Here is a 20194-nt window from a genome sequence, read left to right as displayed (position 1 = left end):
AGCATCTTCTTTGATGCTTACGTATATAGTTATGAAATTTATTATATGTTTTATTAATTAAATATTTATATTATAAAATTGAAATAAAATTAAATATTTATATTTTATGATCTATTTGAAATAAAATTGAAATTAAAAAAAAATGTAAATACAGAAAATGAAGAGCCTACGCGAGACTCTGCCTTTTCCCCATTTTCAATTCTTTGCATTAATTGTCGTTTTTAATTCTTTGTAATAATTGCTGGGCCAAAAGTATTGTTTCCACTAGCGATATAAGTGAGACCCGAATTGATCCCTTCAATTCTTGAAAATCTAAACCCCCATGAATTAATTTTTCGTTAAACATTTTTTTATTAAGATTAAAAATAAATTTATTATTTTAATAATATTATTAAAATTATACATAATTTATTATTAGTTTTATCTAGATTTTAAAACTAATTATTTTACTATTGTTTAAAATTTTTAATTTTAAACAAATCATATTTTTCCTCCATCAAATTAGAATTTTCATATTTTCTCGAATTCAGTTGCCCTTTCTATTTTTTAAAAATTGTTATTTCACCCTCTTTCTTGAATTTTAGTTTTCGACGTCATCTTTATCCATTTTTATTGTTCTTTTTTACTTGAATTAAGCCGATGTCAACCTTGTCTTACCCAACCTATCTATTAGTGATATCAACCACGAGAAAATATCAGATGACAAAGAGAAGTCTCTTTGTTGTATCAAATATGTTTGTGAGACGAAGAAATCTTCATCTCTTTGTTTCAAAGACATTTCTTATTGCTCGTGAATGGAGCAACAAGACAAAGTCGATGTCAGTTTAGCTTAAAAGAAGGAGAACATTGGAGATAGATAGAGAGGATGTCAAAAAGATGTCGAAAATTAAAGTTCAAAAAATAGGTAAAATTATAGTTTTTAAAAATTATAGAGGCAGATAAATATGAAAAAATATGAAAACTGTATATTCAAAAGGGAAAATATAATTTTTTTAAGTTAAAAAACTTTAAATATAAATAAAATATTTAGTTTTTTAAAAATTAGAAGAAGAAATTAATTAATTATATATATTTTAAATAATATTATTAAAATAATAATTTTATTTTTTATTTTAAATAAAAATTTTAATATAATTTTATTTATAAGGAAATGTTTAAGTTTTAAAAAACGGAGAGGATAGAGGTCGATTTCCCATTATACCTAGAGTGGAAACCAGTCTTCTGACAGCATTGCTGATGTTAACTTCTGCATTAATTGTGTCCTGCTGCATTAATTGCTAATGTTCTTTACTGGAAAAAGAAAAGCATTGCCTAGTTGAGCCCACCAACTCTTGCTTATTCTGTATTTATGATTTTTTATATCAATTTTATCTAATAAATTTAATTAATAAAAATAATATTTATTAATAAAATTTTATTTTTGTATGAAATTACAAAAACTGTTTATTTTCAATAATTTTTTAATTATATAATAAAAAAATTATGAGTTTTAATCGATATTAATTTGGATTAAAATAAATTTTATTTAAAATTTTAATTACGTTTTGGATAAACATCTCTTTCATTTGTTTATAAAGACGAAGGTAAAGATAGTTTAGATATTAAATTAACTTTATGGTGTAAATGTTAAATAAATAAAATGTGTGAAGAATTGTATAAAGGAGTTCGGAAAGTGGGTTTTTTTTTTTTTTATTAAATTCTGTTAAATCAAATTGAGAAAGAATGGAGTGATGACTATCAACCAACCAACCAACCATGCAAAGGAATCCTATCCATACTGATATTTTCTTTTGGCAAATTGGCCACACTACACATTGCATACAGAGATACACCTTTAGAGAGAAAAAAAAAAAAAAGCCAAAATTCATACCCATCATTCACCTTTGTTAGTGAATTTTATTAAGTAAAAGGGTAAGAAAATCATTTTATATATATATTTTTTTCATAAGGAAGTATGTTTGTGGGAGAACTCTTATTTTTTAAATGTTAGAGATATTAAAAAAAAATTAAAAAGTTTTTGAACTTTTGAGAAAGTTTGGCGACAGTAAGGGATGATTTATTATAGTTTAAGGTTGGTGAGCATGTCAAGGACTTGGGTGAAATGGTGTATAGACAAGTTTATAAGTAAGTGTGTGTGGTTATTAGTTTAGGTGTGTTGTTGGTAGTTAAGAGTGTGTTCTAGCCACAAGGCATGCACAATGGAGCTAAGAGGGTGAAACTAAAGGGGAATTAGGTCATACTTGTATAAATTTGTCATAAGTTAGAGTCGTTCTCCTGATAAATCTAAGACAAGAATAAATTAGTGATTTCAAATTATAATGTGGGCACATAAAAAACTGATTTTTAAGAAGAAAGTATCAAGAATATTGCACAGACATGTCAAAGAGTTAGCATCATGACAAGTGGTATAAGTTACAACCTCTAAAGAATTAAACAAAATACAATATTTTAATATCAATAGAGTTTTGATATTTTTAGAGTTTTAAATGATAAAATTTTAAATTAGTAAATATATATTGATAATTAAATGTTTATATTAGGTGTTAATGAAAGTTTTATAATTTTAATAGAAGGCTAAAACATTTATTTTGTGTAAAACTAAACAGAATTCATTAATAAAGGTAAGTAACAGGTGAAAATTTAGCTTTTCAAAACTAAACGTGTAGAAATTGTTAATTCATCAAACCTTGGGTGCTTTCTAGAGATTGAGCTACTATTAGTCCATGAAATTGAAGCTCGCACGCACCCATCCAACCTAACCCAACCTAATACACCTTCCAAGTGGGACAGATTTTAAGTCAAAAGGCTATTTTCGTCATGTCGCTGTCCCAAAGAAAATAATTCTCCTACGATTACCCCTTAATCAGTCATCAAGTTCGTTGTCAATTACTCATATGCAATTTAACAGTGTTTTTAATACAGGGTATATTGGCATCGATTAAACTACGGTTATATTTGAATTGAGTTTATTTAAGTTTAAATTCGATTAAAATAAGTTTGAAATGAGTCAATTCTAACCGAACTCAATTGATCTCGAGTTTGAGCTATTCGTCAGATTTTTCAATTAAAATTTTTGAAACAAAACAATATTGTTTTGATCAATATGTATTAAAATGATATTATTTTAATAACAAAAAATGAACCGAACTGAATTCAAACCGAGTTTAAACTTAGCTTTCATGAGTTTGAACTCAATTATATGTGAATCGAGCTAAACTCGAGTTTAGCTCAATTCGAATCTAACCATAAATTAAATTATGAACCAATTTATAATCAGATTTAATTTTATAATCTGATTTCGCTTCTCAATCTAGTCTAATTAAACTCGATAAATTTATTAAATTTGAAAAACTATTTAAAACTGATAAAATTAGGTTACATAATAAATTATAATTTATAAAATCGTAATTAAATTAATAATAAAATTAATAATTATATTATCTTTGTAATAAAATATTAATTATTTAATTAATATATTTAAAATTATATTTTATATTAAAAAAATATAATTGAAATTAAGATAATTGAAAAATACAAGCTGCAATGTCGGCTGATCCTACAACCTTATCTTCTCCATGAGAATTTTACTTTAAATACCATCCTCCTTTTTTGGCTTGGAAAATAAAAAGCTGAGCCCAGTGATGGGTGGATCACAAGTCCTCTGCTAGTAATGATAGCACTGCATGGTGGTTGCCCCGACTTTTTACACAATTGAGGCCATACTTATGCCATGCTTTTAAAAGCTAGATTAGACTAGTTGAACTGCATGGTGGTTGCCTGGAGATGGATTTTAATCCAGATTTAAATAAATCAAATTTAAATTAGAGTAATTTTAACCCCGTCAAACTCGATTAAGCTCAAGTTTAATATTTTTGAAGAATTGACGAAGATAACTCTTTATGGATTTTTTTGAAATCAATGAAGATGCATTCTCATCGGTGAAAAATCATTATAGAGAGATGAAAATTTTATAGCTGAAGTTTTATAGGTTGAAAGTCTCATCGTCGATGGTCGGAGGGGAGAAGAAAATAGAGCTTAGGTTTTAGGAGATAGGGAAAGGTTATTTTTCAAAGTTAAAAAATTTTAGATAACGATGAAATTATTAATTTTTAAAATTTATAAGAAAAAATATAATGTATTTTATATGTTTTAAATATTAAAATTTTATCTTTATCTATCATAAAAAATTTTAACAATATGTAGTCTATATATTATTGTTTTGGTTTTTAAAATTTCGCCCATATATATTTACCTTTGCTTTAAAATTTAAGCAGAAAATAATCTTTAACCTTTTTAATATTATTATCCACTTTCTTTCGACGCTCACTTGAGTTAAACTTAACCAAACTTAAATCTATCCCAATTAATACGAACTCTAATTCAAGTTAGGGCAAAAACTCATTTTCATCGTTACACCAAATTAACCCAAGATTAATCCAAATGAATAATATTAAATCATAATTAAACTGTTAAATCTTATTAATCTAATTCTCATATTGACATTATTCTGACATTACATAGCTAAAACCCATTTAAAATTTTTAACTATCATGTTGATATCACCAGTCTGGTGCAAACTAGGGCTGAATTCGAGCTGAGCCGAGCTCGGCTTGCAGCCAGCTCGGGCTTGGCTCGGTTTATTTATGGCCGGCTCGAGTTCGGCTCGAGCTCGACTCAAGCCGAACTCGGCTAGGCTCGAGTTCGGCTAGTTTTTGGTTCGACTCGTTTATGGCTCGGTTCGGCTCGTTTTTCATATCAAAACGATATCGTTTTGTATATATATATGGATCAAAACGAAGTCGTTTTATATAAAAAATTTTTAAAAAAATTTACCAAGTCAATTCGAGCTCGATCGAGCCGAACAGAGTCCGGCTCGTTTTGGGCTCAAACCGAGCCGAGCCAAGCTCGAGCTTGAGCTGGCTCGGCTCGGCTCGAGTCCAGCCCTAGTACAAACCGGGCTTTTAATCGAGTTCGTGTTTAACTCGTATCTGAAAACATTGACTTAAACTCCGACTAAATTCTTCAATTATATTCAATCCTTTTTTCCACCGGCTATTTTTTTCCTTCGCCAATCAAGGCAGACATAACGTGCCCAAGTTCCTGTATCGGTGATAATGACCCCATATAGTCATCATTCTGCCGGCTAGCCTGGCCTTGTACAATGAGTTCACATAACATGGACAACAAATGTAGGCGAGTTACCTGCAACCGCGAAGACCCCAGCTAAAATATGGTCCCGGTTTTCTACTGTAAACTACAGAGGACTGGATATAAACTTACATGAACTTTACAATTTAGCAGGATTGACAATTGACTCCATCCATCTCAAGATGCCACTAAATGAAACCCACATAATTTACATGCAGTAGGACGATCTGATAACCTAATTCTCACATTTAGCTCCCGCCTGCACTGGACTATGGGTGAACACCTATCTCACCACCATGTTCTACGTTCTTCATGGGCATGGCCCCCAAGGGGTAACTTGAATAGCCAACGGGTGGGATTTTAAGTATGAGAGTAAAGATTCAAACTCCCTCTAATGATATTTCAAAATTAAATTGACTTATCTGGAGTGGATGTAAAATCAGTTATTAAACTCAGAGTTTTACCTATTTAGTGTGATCAGTTCAGTCCTAAAAGGACAGTCCAATTCAAGTGAATTTCCTTGATGATGTGCCAATCACCTGACCATCAACTGGCAATGGCAGCATCTGCTGGAGTATAAGAACGATCATGTTCATCGCCCACTGTAACATGGCATGAACTTTGAAATAATCACGGAAGACCTGCATCCAAGAATCATGCATTGAGCAGTGCAAGCAGTAACCAACCAAACAAATGAGATTATCCAACTAATTCACAATATGCTGCTGACAAACATCTCAATTTTTTAACAATTCCATGATGGTTCCGGCCACAGCCTGAGAAGCTGTCTCGTCGAGTGATAAGCGTAGCACTTAAACCACTCAAGAAAGGAAGCTTTCCGCATGAAAAAATAAGATCAGAAGACAAAAACTTGACAAACATTATAGTGAAGTATATAATGAAATGCTGCGAATTTATAAACAAACATCAACTAGAAAGCAACATGTTTGTCCTTGCAAAAATAACCTAGCAACTTGTCCTCAATGTCACATACTGGAAAATAAGAGTAAAAGACCTGGTAATAATTCCCAACTCTTAAAGGTTGCCTTAATGCAGTGATGCCAATGAATCAGGTTAATCTGTATTCATATGATTTTGTCCATAACTTTCATTTCAATTTCTAGTTAATACTTGACAATGATGACAAGAACCAGAATTTCATATTACTTCTGTCAAGAATGTTGTTATGACTGACGTGCTTCTCAAGTGCAACTCTATATTTGAAGTTTGATGGTTCTGAAATTTGGTCTGAAACTAAACTCTCGGCATAAGCTCCAGTCCTTGGATGACATCTGAGAAGGAATTCCCATAGTCTGCATCAAAAATAAAGGAAACATTGTTATCCAGCTTTGGAAATGCTCCAACTAATAACAGCAAACAGTATGCATAATGCTAAAACAATGCTGATGACATGAAAAGCTGTAGTTGATTTGCAAGGAAAAAAACTACAGCAGCAGGATAAAGAAAAAGTCCTACCAGCTACAAACTGATGGTGGCACAGCCAAAGCAGCAGCAGCCTGTATCCTGATCTTAAAGTTAGAAGAGTCATGCAGTAGTAGTAAAAGAACACTAAAAACTGGACCCCTGCCTCAGAAGTACATACGCATGATTAAAGGGAAAATATCCAGGTCACGAAAACAAAGCACGCTATGGACAAAACATGTACATGACATGCAATAGTTAACTAAAATTACCAACAAGAAATTTATCTTTTTTTTTCTGAAAGGTAACAAAAGGTGGGCATTACCGTAGAAGAGAAAACAAAGTGCAACAGGTGTACCAAAGCTGAAAACAAAAACAGTCCTTATGGGGACAACCTATACAAACATATGTGGCTGATTCTTTGGCATGTATAATGTAATAGGAAGGATACAACATGGTTACTTCAAGCAATTCCAATATTTTCTCCCACGTATTTTGAAACATCCACACACTTCATCATGCATATTCTTGGACATCTTCCATATCACCTGACTAGCTACTTTCTCCATGTTCAGTTACTATTAGGCCCAAAAGCTTAAGCTGATGGGTAAGGGTCCAACAATAGTGTTTAAACTCTATTTCACCCTTTCATGTGCACTTTTCAGTTTTTTAGCCTAATATTGTAGATCACATTGTAGAAAATTTTCAGTTTTATTTTCCTTAATTTCAGAAACAGATTTGCACAAATCTGTACCTGTTACAAACCCTAGATTGTACGATTGGAATTTTGTATTTTAGTGCTGAAAGACAAACTGGAAATTGTTTGAGAAAACTATTTGCAAACAACAATAACTTTGATTAGTCTCTTTACAATCCACTCAATATCCTACCACAACAATCTAAGGAAAAAAAAAACAACAACAATAACATTTTCCTGACGTTTCGAGGAGATGGTACCTCTCACTATTCTATTACAAAAACCAATTGCCTTTTTTATCTTAACCCCTCATATAAACCTTCTCAATCCTTCTTTTTCCTTCCACCCGTATCCCGCTGCCACATTGATCCAAAGATGTTCTTATCCTCAATCAGTTCTTCCTTGCCTTGTGTGACTTCTTTTCCTATCCTTCTTCTCATATGTAGGAAATATATATTAGATTTATAAGTGTGAAGATTGAAATATATATTACACAAAACCAATTGGCTTATGTTAATGTTCAATTTACTCAAGTTTATTAGATGTGAAGCTTTTTTTTTTTTATTTGAGTCTCTAACACCCCTGCTTAAGTGCAACCACCTATATTGCTAGACTTGCCTTTTTGGCTTAGCTGCTTTTTAACTGGGTGTATTGTCATTTGTATCCAATAATACTTAGGTTGTTAAACCCACCATTTGACTCGTGCTCTGATACCATTGTATCCAGGAACACTTAGACTGTTAAACCCATTATTTGACTCGTGTTTTGATATCATGTCAGAAATATATATTGGACTTATAAGTGTAAATATTGAAACTCATATTACACGAAACCAATTGACTTATGTTAAGGTTCAATTCACACACTTATATACCACTCATTTTACTCAAGTTTATTAGATGTAGAACTCTCTTTCTTTCTTTTTTTATTTGAGTCTTCAACATCATATATACCCTGAGTGGCCTAACATTACTCTCTCCGATCAGTTTCAACTTGTCTTCAAGGTGAAATTCTAGAAATTATTCTTGGATGATGGTAAAATCTTTCCAAGAGCTCTCAAAAGAACTATACTCTTGACCTTCTAATTTCCCAAATGAACTATACTCATGACCTTCTAAAGGATATTGGAATGTTAGGGAGTAATCCTACGACTACACCACTTGAAAGAAACTAGAAATGGAGGGAAATTGAAAATGATGTTGACAAACAATGAAAGTTCCAAATGAGAGTTCTTTCTGACGTCAATCGACGTTGTCCAAACTTTTAAATGAGAGAAGCTTGACCACTGGAGGCAGAGGAGACGTCGAAAGATATTCGTCACGAACGATGATATCGGATTTGATGTCAGAGATTTAGAAACTAAACCCTAGGGGAGAAATGTCATATTTAAAACTTGGCTTAGGGGGAAATTTTTAGTTTTTAAGGTTTAGGAAAGGAAAAGAAAATTAAATTTTAGTTTATTTTTAATGTTACAAATGAAATAATGATTTTGTTTTTAAAATCGTTAACTTTAACCATCTATGAATTAGTGTTTGAGATTTTTAAAGACAAGAGATAAAAACTTGGAAAACAAGATACTTTGGGTGGGAATAAGTCCTTTGGCCTCATAATAATAATGTTTTTGAATGATATGACACCATTTCCTCCATTTACCTTTCAAAAGCCTTTTTTTCAATGAAAGAGAGGTGGAGGAATTATTCAACATAACAGTCACAACTTACTCATGAAATTTGAAAAATGGCCAAAAGATTATTGCCAACCCAAGGTTTAATGAAATGACAAGTTAATACAATAAAGTTTCAAAAAACTAAATTCTCGCCCATCATCCATTTTCATTAGTGAATTTCATTAAGTGAAAGTGTTGCATGGTTTTACATTCTTTTTTTTTTTAGACGACATATGTGTGAGGGATGAATTGTAATTTTTTTAAATTGTTATGAGTGTTAATGAAATTTTAGGGGGTTTAGAAATTCAAAAAATGTTTAAAGTGTTTTCAAAATTTTTTAATTTAAGTTTTCCTCTCATTAATTTTAAAAATGATAATTACACCTTAAAAAATTGAATAAACACAATATTTTAAAGTTAATTAAAGTTTTTTTTTTTTAAATATTTTAAGGGTTTAAGTGATAAATTTATAATTAGTAAACATATATTAGTAATTTGAGATTCATATTAAATGTTAATAGCAATTACATAATTTCAATAAAAGGCTAAACAGTTATTTTCAGGAGAATTAAACAAAATTCATTAACAAAAGTGAATCAAGGATGAGAAATTAGCTTTTTGAAACTTCAAGGGTGGAAGTTATCATTTTATCAAACCTTGGGTGGAAAATAGTTATTTGGCCTTGAAATTTTGATGATAACCCTTTTTTTTTTAATTCTGTTATATTTAAAAAGTTAATATCATATATTGTGTGTACATCATATTTATTATTAAATTCTAATAAATCAGGGAATTTCATATTCTGTTCCTCTTTTGTTTTTCAAGATTTATTTTATTATCAAAATTTTAAACTAGTTTATATTTTAAATTTCAAATGTATTTTTATTATTGGTTGCCTCTGCAACATTTGATTATAAAGAAATAATTCATATACATATAGATTTATTAATTTAATGGATAATAAACTTTTCTAAATAGATATATATTTTTGAGTTCTAAATTGTATTATTTCACTAGGTAGCTATTAATAATGTCATATAAATGTGAGATTTGTATGATTTTGGCCACCACTCAAAGGATTATACGTACATAGTCATTAGAATAAGGTTGGATAATTTACCCCTTATATAATTGAGATTTTCAATCAAGCACAACCATACTCAATCCATAAATTAGATGAAGGTAGGGAAATTACGACAAAAAATAATTATTTGTTAAACTAAATTTTTTTAATAAATGGGTTTAGATATAACACCTACAATTACGTCTCAAAGACATTTTGATAATTTCATTTCATTTAAATTATTTAATTTTGAAAATTTGTGAAGATGAACACTTGTGCATGTTGGTTGTATGCCCGTTTATGTGCGGGAATCATTCATGTAGTGTGAATGACCATGACAAGGGAAATTTGGTAAATTGAACATGAAGAACGACTATGCATTGGTGGTGCACAACTGTTCATACACAAAGATCATGGATTAAATTGTGTCTTTGGGTGTTGAGGGATACAACTCTTGGCAATTGTAACTGTTTGTACGCCTCTGCATAAGGAATGCATGATCATGTGTAACATTTTAAATTTTTTTATCAAAAAAAAAAAACTATATAAAGCAAAATGCATTCAACCAACAGAGTTTTGTAAGTTCTCATTATTTACAAAGACTTACATCATAAGAGAGAGATCGAAAAGTGTTTTAGATTGATTTGTTCATCACCGGAAAGAGAAGAAGTCGCTAGTAATCTCACTACCATGTGGAAACTTATTGTTGAGCAGAGGGAAGATAAGTAAGGCTTTATCATTCCGATATTAAAATGGAAAATGTTATATAGGCATGTTGGACATCCTCATATATGATTTTGGATAATTGTTGAACAAAATGAATTTTGTATGATGATGAATTGATAGGAATTAAGGCTTGTTTAAATGAATTAGTGATTTAAAATGATGAAAATGACAATATGTCATTGTATAGTTTGAATGATTAAGCATGCACATGAAATTATGACTTTGGGAATGAAAAGCATGACCTAGGGCTAGAGACTTAATTTTTGTTCAATAGAGTGTAAAGATGTGAAATTAAGAATTTCATATGACAATGAATGACCATTCATAAGTAGTGTATGCTCGTTCACATGCAAGGAAGACAATGATGTAAATAATCATGCATGGGATGCACAGTCATGAATATTGTGAAATGACACACAATCGTCACTAGGAAAGTGATGCTCATGCATGTGAACAAAGTTGTGCACAATTACAATAACATGTAAGGGCACTTGGTTGTCACTAGCACAATGATGTTTGTGCATATATGTGAAGTAGTAAATGATTGTGAACAGACCGTTCACGCTTGTTCATAGTGTTGATATTACAAAAAAATACCCTTGAGCTGTGTGCAATTGAAGAGAATTAAGTAGATATAGCCTTATAAGGATGAATCAAGGCGAATTAATAAAAAAGGTCTCTCACTGTGTGAACAAAGACATGTATCTTAGATGTACAAATTCAGATTGAAAGATATGAAAAGTCATAATTATGTGAAAACAACTAAATGAATTATGATAAGCTTCTAATTGTGGGCAATGCGGTGCAAAAGAATGGAAGGTAAGTTGATGTTGTGTGATTTTCAATTTGAAAGGATCAATTGTGTATAAGTTTTTGCTGTGTGATTTGGGGCAATAGATCATTTGTCATGTTGTATGATATTAGCATTATGAGATATTGTGTCATTGTTATGTGATCTCTGACATGAGGTGTCATGTTATGCGATCTTGGTGTTACTAGATTTCGTACTAATGTTTTGTGATATTTAATATAATAAGTTCAATATTATTTTATCTTTATATCAAATTGAAAATCATTATTGTATAATCTCTGACTTATAAATCCAATGTGAAAATATAAAACCGAAAGCATAATAAATTTCTTATAAATGTAAAAGTAAGCATTTTGAATGTTCAAGCTGAATCTGACACTCAAGTGGCAATTCATTTGGTACACTCTACACATCGGAGTAGAGGTCCTTTCACTAAACTTGTCAGTGACATCAATAATGTGTCATAGAAGTTGGCAAATGAGGATTGTGCATATGTTTCGAGAAGCAAATAAAATTGTTGATTGAATGTCCAAATTTGTTTTAGATTCATCTAATGAGTTGACATTTCATCAGGATCCACCAACAAGGTAGCAAAGGATCTTTTTAGCATAAAATATAAAAACTTCAAACTTAGATTAACGTCTTGAGTAATACTATACATATCTATTTTAATTATACAAATGTGTATATACTTATAAGTGTCATTATATAATTAAGTGTTATTTTATATTTAATTTAAAATCATTTAATCATCTAATAATATATATAAATGTATACATATTTATATACTTAAACTAGTTACATCCATTATTTTCTGCGTCTATGTTTTGGGTCTTTGACCCGGTCTTGTATAAACAAAAAACATGGGCATTTTACATTTTACATAAAAGCAGCGTCCTGCAGTTCCACCAAAAGCATTTAGTTACGGGCATGGGCACTGAGCATTATTGACCCAGTCACATTCAGGATGAAGAAGAATTATTTTGCCATTATTCATTTAAAATTATTGTCAGTGTCAGTATCAGTGTCAGTATTAGTATCATGTAATGCAAGGCAAACAGCAGTCTGCAATTACCCATGAGGCAAGGCAACTACATTCTATGATTGAATGTGTGCCTCCTCTTCATATGAACCTTCTAGCACTCGCTGATAGCTGCCCATTTCACAAAAGACACATGTGGTTTACAATTTCCCTTCATTTACTCTTGTGGACCTCTTCTTTCTTTGTCGCTCAACCGTAACAATGGAGGCAGACGGGACTCGGCAAATTGTCTTCATCATCTCTCACAAATCTTTTTCTAATACAACCAAACTTATTCCATTCACATACGTTTCAACTTGTGTTGTCAACCAAACCTTATCAACTTGTCCCCTTCACTTTCTGAAATCAGGCCGCCTTCGGAGTCTATCCTAAAAGTATTACATATATTGAGCAACATCATTACCACTAAGAAGAGCCCTCAAGAGTAATTGAGTGACAACGAAAGAGAATTGTTAGGGTGCATTTGGTTGAGAGGGATTAAATATTACTCTGATAATATATCTTTTATTACTTACATTATTTTATTTAGTTTATGAGTAATAAAAGACTCTAGTAATTTTCTATTACCGATGGTGATGTGACAAGTAATATAAGAAGTAATTTGATTATCACCTCTATCTTATGTATTAAAAGATTATCAAAATAATCTTGATTTTATTATAACATATCATTTATTTATTAATTTTTTTGAGCAAAAATATATATTTTTTCAATTAATATAACAAATAATATAAAAAATATTTTAGAATAATTATACGTAAGGGTATTTAAGTAAAATAATATACTAGTATTCTTTTATTACCTCTAATCAAACACAATAATTATTTATATCTATCCATTTTTACTAAATCTTATCAAACATAGTAATAATTTATACCTCATAATCCTTAAGATAATCTATCTTCAAGACAATCTTTCAGTTTTAGTAATAAAATATTCCTAAAACCAAACACCCCTTAAGATCATGTTGTACTGAAATAAGAATCTTCCAATGACTTGAACGTAATAGTGTATCTCTTCGAGTGGGTATGAACTCCAACAAAGGAAAAAAAGTAGTTAAATAGAAAATTGAAAATAAATTCTCTATGTTTTACTCCACACTTATATTTGTAATTGATTAATATCTTATTAATAAAACTATGCGTACTTATTTTGTATACACAAATATATATACACTTATATGTGTCATCATGTGATTGAGTGATTTTGAATTAAGGATAAAACAACACCCAATCATGTGATAACATATGCAAGTGTGTATATATTTGTATACCAAAAATAGGTACACATAATATTGCTCATATTTTATTTGTTTGTTTTCTCAAATGTAACACAAACAACAATGTGTCACTATGTAATTGGATGTTGTTTTATCTTTAATTTTTAATTATTCAATTACATGATGATGCTTATTGTATATACACAAAAGTTACACATATAACACTACTAAATAAAATATCATAGTTGATCAATTTGCCTATCATTACTCTCCTCATAATATGCCAAAAGGATGAAATCCTTGAGCCAGATTGGTTGTTTCCTAACTTGAGTTGCTCTTCTTGACCAATAACTTTCTAGATTTATTTTTCCCCTTGGATGTTTTCTATTGTGTCGTATCTACTGCATATCTTCGAACGACCACTCCACAACCTATTCTATTATCGATGATTGGTCTCGAATGATTGGATCCTTCGTAATAAGAATCCACGAGTATAAGAGTATAAGTTCAAGACCACTAGTAATATATTAATACATTAGTCACATTAGTTCATCAATTAATTATGTTGTTATACATTCCGGAAAAATCTTGAAATATACGAACTCATCAATGTTGTTGCTTGGAGGAACTTAATGCATATTAAAATGGAATTGGTAGGGCCTAAACATCCCACTAATTGAAAATAGCCGGAAAAGAAACGGTAAAACCTGTGAAAAAAGTTAACGTATATACATAATTTAATACGTAAATTAATATATAGATAATATATTATTATATAATTAAATATTTTAATTTTAAATTATTTAATTATATAATAACATAATTATCTATATACTCATTTATTTACTCACAAGAATATGCTTATTAAAAACCTGATGTGCACGTATGCATTTCTTGTTGCCTGGTGTCTATTTATTATCCCGCCTACACTCGCACGCAATTCCCCATCTTTATTCATCTCTCTCTCTCCAGAATTCAGCCAGAATTCCAGCCAAATGCGGCCACAACAACCGCCAGTGAAGGCTGAAAACGGATACCCAGAACTTTCATCCACATCCACACCAACATGTAATCCTCAGACTTGTCGATGGAGGCCTTACTCCAACTCAAACAATGATTTTGAAGCCAATACAATCCTGGTCCTCATCATCCTCTTTTGTGCACTCGCATGCGCTCTTGCTCTCAATGCCGCCATCCGCTGCTTCTTGCGCTGCAGTTCCCAGCAACGTCCCCCTGAGTCCTCATCTGACCCGCTTTCAGCTCAACAAAGAAAGCCGACGACTGAGGCAACGGATACCTCATTGGTGGTTTCTCCAACGCTTGTGTATTTAGCTGGGATGAAGCTTGCAGGAGCAACGGCGGAGTGTGTGATTTGCCTGGCTGAGTTTGTTGAGGGCGATTTGATTCAAGTTCTGGAAAGATGTAAACATGGCTTCCATGTGCAGTGTATCCAACAGTGGCTGTCGTCGCACCATTCATGTCCCACATGCCGGTGCACTTGTAGCTCTTCTTCTCCACCATTGCAACAGCTTATTCACCAGAATTCTCAATTAGCTGCGGCCCAGACCAGGGCTTCGACTATATAATGTATGTAATTGAAGCTTATGATTTTACTTCTTAGAGGCTTCAGTAGTCAAAATCTTCTTCATGCAAACCAGGGAAACGCATTGAATGCTAATTTTACTACTATTAGGAGATCTGGAAACATGATTGCTGCTGAAAATCTTAATTTCAAACTTAAATCTGTGTTATTTATTAATTGTCTTGTGGGGAATTAATTAGTATAGCCTGGTCAAATTCAATGTGTGGAAAGATGAGGTGGTTAGCTAGGCAAATTTATGGGTTCAACGTATTTAATTTGATTACATAAATAGATACACATTTGAATATTTTAAATTAAAGATAAAATAATATTTAATTAGATAATAACACATATAAGTATGTATCTATTTATGTAATTAAAGTAAGTACGTATAATATTACTCTTTATGGGTTATATGACTTACTGGGGATGTGTTTTGTGCATTAGGTAGGGTTGGATTTTGCCAATTTTGGGTTCATTAACAAAGAAAATTGTTGACTGAATTCTTAAATTTTTTAGGGCTAAGTAATCCTAGAATGAGGAGAAAGGGAAAATAAGGTTGTTGACATAGTATAAATTTTTAGGATCATCTCATCTTACTCTTAAGATAGGCATTGACATGTATGTAATCACCTGGCTAAAATTGTAATAACAATGGTAATACCTAAGATTGGATTTGATGTGAGCTTGTTCGAGCTCGAAACAAACTTATTATATACGAACCCGAACCCGAACCCGAGTTAAAATATTTTAAAGAATACAAACACAGCCCAAACAACACCCATGCAATTCCCTTGGCAATGCTCATGAGTTTAAAAATAGAGAAATTCAACCTATCCAATTTACCTAAACTAATATCCCCCACCCACAGTCCTGTGGTGAGAAAGAGATCATGTAGACAACTTAATAGAGTTTGCTCATAGATAAGGGAGAACTTAACACCATTTTTTTTTCTTAATAACAATTCTTACCTTTAAAACTTAAAAATTGATATTTCCCATTGTTTTGATGCAAAGACAAATGTATACTCACGGGGTTTAAAAAACTCAAATACCCACACATGGATCAACTGCTGTTTAAATTTTTTGTTGAGACCAAGGATAAAATCATCATTTTACCAGTCATATTAAAAAATATATAATTTTATCTCATCTTCCCTCTAGAGTTTTGAAAACTCGCAGTTCACCCCTAACCTCAACTTTGAAAAATAACTCCCCCCCCCCCCCCCCCCCCCCCCCCCCGAAATCCTTAAAGCTTGTTGTAAACTCTGATGACAATGATGGTGGCAGCCAATCGGTTGAGGCGTTGATCGACCTTTTGTGCATCTCCTTTTACTACAGTCAATAACGCTAGACGAAGGTTGATGAAGCTCAAAGACGAAGAGATTTGGTCGAATCAACTTTGGACGATGAGAATTCGTCACGTTCTTGGCCATAGAAGGGGTTTTCGTTGACGATAGTCCACATCTAAAGCTAAATTGAAGAAAAACATGATGGATTCTCGCCATCCAAAGTTGATTCGATGAAGCCTCTTCGTCTTCGAGCTTTGTCGTTATCACAACTTTATCGGCTTTTATCTGGCAATCATTGATGGTAGTAGAGGGAGATGCACAAAAGACTAGTTAGCTTCGAAACCAATTGACTACCGCCATCATCGTCACCGTCACCATCATTGGAGATTGGAGCAAACCTTAGAGATTTGGGGGGAAAAAGTTATTTTTCAAAGTTGAGCTAAAGGTTGAAATGCAAGTTTTCAAAACTTTAGGGGAAAATGAGATAAATTATATTTTTTTAATATTATCAATAAAATAATGATTTTACCGTTGGTCCTAACAGAAAATTTTAACAGAAGTTGATATATAAGTAGATATTTAGGTTTTTTAAACCCCATAGATGTGCAATTGACTTTGCATTAAAACTTGAATGGAAATAGTCCCTTGGCCTTTCTCATTCTATTAGGTTCTATTAATAAATTTTATTAAATTTTAGGTTAAGAATTGAAAAAGACAAAAATATGGACTTTTAAAGTTTCAATATCAATGTGAGAATTTTTAATTACTTTTATACTCTTAAAATTGCATTAAAATATTGAAATTATCATTTTATAAATTATTTTACAAATTCATTGTTCTTTTGGTAATATTTTATGTACAAACGAATTATATAAATTTATTCATATAAATTAATATTGTAGCATCTGATTGGACGATTTTGAACCAAGAGAAAAAAATAAACAATTACATCACCAATCACAAACTACCACCTCAATTTATACATATTCGTTTGAACAATTTTTTTATAGGCATAGTTTTATTTTTTTTTTTTTCTCTTACTGACACCACCGCTATCCTTTGTAACTAAGGTTGGATTCGAACTGAACCGAGCTAAAGCTCTATTTTATTTGCATGGAATTGAGCTTGAACTCGAGTTCGACTTATTTCAAAAGAGTCAAACTTGAGTTTGATTCGAGTTCTATTCGAGCTCGAATTTTTAATTAGCTCTTTTTTAAAACGATGTCTTTTTAATACATATTAGTTAAAATGACATTGTTTTGTATCAAAATTTTTAGCTCGCAAGCTTGACAAACTAAACACTCCAAAGCTTGAGCTAAAAAGTGTTGAAGTTTTAAACTCGAACTCGTTTGAGCTTAGCTCATTTCGGGTTCATTCGAGCTAAGTTTGGTTTGAATTCAACCTTATTTGCAAGCATTAACAACACCAATGTAAATGTCAGATCTGGCCTATGTAAGGCAGCTTGGCCTCTCAGCAACCAAATTCCATCACCTTTCTCCATCATTTTACTCCAGACCATTCATCATCGCCCTCAATTTGTGCGACAACCATCCACCACATAAATGTCACAACTCCACTAGGCTTAGCCATTATCAATTATCATCCAGACCATCCTATAAGTTCTCCTCCCACAATTTTACCCCTTGACTCCCTATAGAGCAACGTTGCACCCCAATATAACCAAAGTCATCAAAGCTCGCTAGGGCTTCATCATCTCATCGCCCTGATTTCAAAAAGGATAATAGTATTTCTCAACACACAAAAATGACCGATATCACTAGTCAATCAATGGTACACCATTTAATCTACCTCACACACCTTGCCTCATTGCTCTTAAGGACTCCATGCATTTGATCAAATTCCATCTCCTAATGGATATGATTTTTGGATATCGGGCTATAGAGAAGGCAAGTTTTTGACATATACAATGACCCAAAGAAGTACAATTTTGTGACCTCAATTATGAAAAAAAGCAATCTATGCATACCAACTTTGATTACACGAATGGATATATATTTATATGTGTCGACTCAAAAACAAAAGAGGAAATAAGAATTGAATTTGGCCTAAGGGTGGAATTGTGGGAGATCTTATGGAATGGTCTAGATATCAATTGATAATTGATAAGCCTAGTGCATGTTATAGATTTATAGATTTGAACCCTAAGATAATCCGATCCAAACAATATCACAACGAAAAAAATAGAAAAATAACAACACGATATATTTGGTTCGGATTTCGTAAAAGAAATCTTATATCCAAGGCAGAGGTATTCTTCTAGTAAAATCTACTATTTATCAAGTTTGATTACAGAATATAAACACACGAATCTCAACCTTTGTACAACCAAACAGTATACAAACCGTATACAAGGTTAAAAAAAAGTCAAAGAGAACTTGACTTCACCGAAGAGAAGTTGTTAATTGAACTCAAGAAGCCAAACTTCTTCACAGCAGCCAAAAGATGCAAGAAATCAGAGAAGAAAAAACACAACAGCCTCATGCCCTTTTCCTCTCTATTCTTCTTCAGTTTCATAGTAAATGGAGTTTATATACTTAGGTTAAAGTGAGTGAAAGCCTAGAAAAATGATAGAATTGCCCTTACTTACAAAAATAATGACCTATGCATCCTTAACTACAGAATTACAACTATGCCCTTATAGTTTGAAACAAAACATTACAGTGCACTTGTGGCATTCAACAAGAATCACATTGGACTGGTGTGATTATGATTATAATCGCACAATTCTTATGTTATTCCCGTCGAATAGCATCATTTTTTTGTGATAATGGCTAATATCACATTGAAATGGTGCATTTCCATTTGAAGGGCTCTAGTCAATGGGGCTTCAACCATCAATCTTTATATTGAAGTTAGATAATGAAGAAGAAGAAAAAGGTGTAGAGTGTTAAGAGGACTAGTGAGAAGGAGATTAAAGAATGAAGAGTTGCAATGGATTATAAAGGATGGTGGGGTACCGAGAAAAAGAAGAAAGAAAGAAGAATAAATCGGCATTTTTTTATTTTTTTCTCAAAATTATAATTAAGGTTTAAAATTAGATAAAATTTACTTAATATAACCTTTTGTAATTAAAATTGATGAGAAAATTGGACAAAAGTGGGACAACAAACAAGTTGAGCTTGAGCTAAAGAGGCTCGAGTATTATACTCACAATGATCCTGAGCTTGTTATTGCTCAACTCGTTGAGCTCGAGAGCTCATGGTTTAACTCAAGTATTATTTCAATAATCCACTAAAAGTATAAAATTTTGCATTTAAACCTTAAATCTTACTCTTTGACTCGAACTTTAAATATAAAGGCAATTGATAATTATAATTTATCGAGTCAAGCTTGAGTTAACATTTCTTATCTCGAGCTCAAGCCTATAGCTTTTAAGATCATCAAGCTCAAGCTTTGCATAAACCTAATTGAACCAAGTTTGATCCCAACAATACTTGACTTGACTTTATGGCAATCCTACACTAAAGATGAAAAAATGTCATTTTAAAATTTAAGGGCAAGAACGTC

General features: G+C 31.6%; 1 protein-coding gene across 1 annotated transcript; it reads left to right on the top strand.

Annotated features, from left to right (window-relative positions):
• Positions 1 to 14688: 14688 nt before the first annotated feature.
• On the top strand, positions 14689 to 15535 carry LOC123204729 (RING-H2 finger protein ATL79-like). Its single transcript, XM_044621533.1, has one exon. The coding sequence runs from the start codon at positions 14789 to 14791 to the stop codon at positions 15377 to 15379; it is 591 nt and encodes a 196-aa protein (XP_044477468.1). The 5' UTR covers positions 14689 to 14788; the 3' UTR covers positions 15380 to 15535.
• The last annotated feature ends 4659 nt before the right edge of the window (positions 15536 to 20194 follow it).

Source organism: Mangifera indica, chromosome 20 (assembly GCF_011075055.1).
Source record: "Mangifera indica cultivar Alphonso chromosome 20, CATAS_Mindica_2.1, whole genome shotgun sequence".
NCBI lineage: Eukaryota > Viridiplantae > Streptophyta > Magnoliopsida > Sapindales > Anacardiaceae > Mangifera > Mangifera indica.
Note: the sequence above shows the minus strand (reverse complement) of the source record. Positions and strands in the feature narration are given on the sequence as shown.

What these genes read in the sequence shown, in the direction of transcription:
- LOC123204729 (XM_044621533.1), top strand. Translation starts at nt 14,789, where the DNA reads ATGCGGCCACAACAACCGCCAGTGAAGGCTGAAAACGGATACCCAGAA.